A 1,546-nucleotide genomic window follows, 5' to 3' on the forward strand; every position below is an offset into this window, starting at 1 on the left:
CACACACGCCTACACACAAACACGAACGCCTACACACACACACACGAACGCCTACACACACACACACGAACGCATACACAGACACACACACGAACGCCTACACACACACACGAACACCTACACGCACGTACACAACACTCACTCACACACATGCATACATACACTTACGCACCCACACACATGCGCCTACACAAACACACACGCTCGTCATTGCGAAAAACATAATTTAAATTCAAGATGTCAAAAATTCAAATCAATTTTTTTTTTTAATTTCAATTTCTACAATTGATACACCATTCTATAATTTACAATGCATTGAAAATATTTCCATTTGATTTCTAATCGTTGTATTTTCCCAAAAAATCAAAGAACTTGTCTGCAAATTTACAAGTATACGCAAACGTATCTGAACGAGATCTTAATCCACTTGGCGAAACTTGAGAGAATGCGACAGTGCTCGAACATCAGCAGCTCGGATCTCCTTCGCCATGACTCTCCGGACATTCGAAGCAAATCCCTTGGAGTCCATTTTCAACTGGGTGGCTGCTGTTTCATTCAGGGGATCTTCAGGGTTGGGCTCCAGGAGAAGAAACTGCAGCCCGTATACGATGGAATTGATGGTGAGTACAGGTTTCCAGTCTTCCCTGAGGATGTTCAGGCACACATTGCCCTCCAAGTCGATGTTCGGATGGTAAATCTCGGTCAGACACTTCACTTTAGGTGGTTCGTATGGGTAGTTTTGACCAACCGCGAAGCTGAAAGCGATGCCATAGTCCTTGAAGAATCCTTCATCTGGGGTTATGGTGAGTTTGAAATTGAAAAGGTCATCGGCGGTGGGAAAGTCGATGGCACAAGTCATCGGGATACTGAGGTCGTTGATGTCTTTGGAGATCCGCAAGTAAGACCAGGAAGACTTTTTGTTGGGCGTGTTGGTTCGTTGGTGGTCGTCTTTCCTTTTTTGCTTCCAACTCGTTTTCCATCTCAACATGTTGGTAGATATCCTCAATGGATGCAGACAGTTTGATTGTGAATGCGAAAGTAGAAACTAGCGGAGTGGTAGTAGAAGTGGACAGAATCAATTGATATCCGTGAGGCCACGGTAGATTAATCAAACTGATAATAATAATGGCTGCTCTTGTTCACATAAATTCCGCGCATTTTGAAACGAGACCTTTGATATAATCGTTACTAAGGCCCCTACATATACGAGCCGACGCATCAGCTTAAGATTAGCCTTTTTGGATCGGAGCGCGTGTTTGAGTGGTTGTCTTTCTGGACAGTTATCGCGTTTGGTGATTGTTCACTGTGAGCAATTATTAGCGGCACGTGAACTGTTTATTAAATAAAATACTATTTTCGGCAAATTTGGCGAAATCCGAAACTTTGCTGTAGTAACCCTAACAGTGCAACAATGAAAAATAAGATCCAAAATGGCTAAAACTTAAGCTGATGCGTCGGCCTATGTATATAGCGGCTCTAATCGTTACCGTTGCAACACACGGCGACGTAAACGTGTGTTGCGACGGTAACGATATAATACGTAGGG

At 43.3% G+C, this 1,546-nt stretch overlaps 1 protein-coding gene across 1 annotated transcript; it reads right to left on the reverse strand.

The window, feature by feature from the left end:
• Positions 1 to 418: 418 nt before the first annotated feature.
• On the reverse strand, positions 419 to 988 carry LOC129223296 (nedd8-conjugating enzyme UbcE2M-like). The gene has a single exon (XM_054857862.1). The coding sequence runs from the start codon at positions 986 to 988 to the stop codon at positions 419 to 421; it is 570 nt and encodes a 189-aa protein (XP_054713837.1).
• Positions 989 to 1,546: the final 558 nt, after the last annotated feature.

Source organism: Uloborus diversus, chromosome 5, assembly GCF_026930045.1.
Source record: "Uloborus diversus isolate 005 chromosome 5, Udiv.v.3.1, whole genome shotgun sequence".
NCBI classification, from domain to species: Eukaryota; Metazoa; Arthropoda; class Arachnida; order Araneae; family Uloboridae; genus Uloborus; species Uloborus diversus.

What these genes read in the sequence shown, in the direction of transcription:
- LOC129223296 (XM_054857862.1), bottom strand. Translation starts at nt 988, where the DNA reads ATGTTGAGATGGAAAACGAGTTGGAAGCAAAAAAGGAAAGACGACCAC.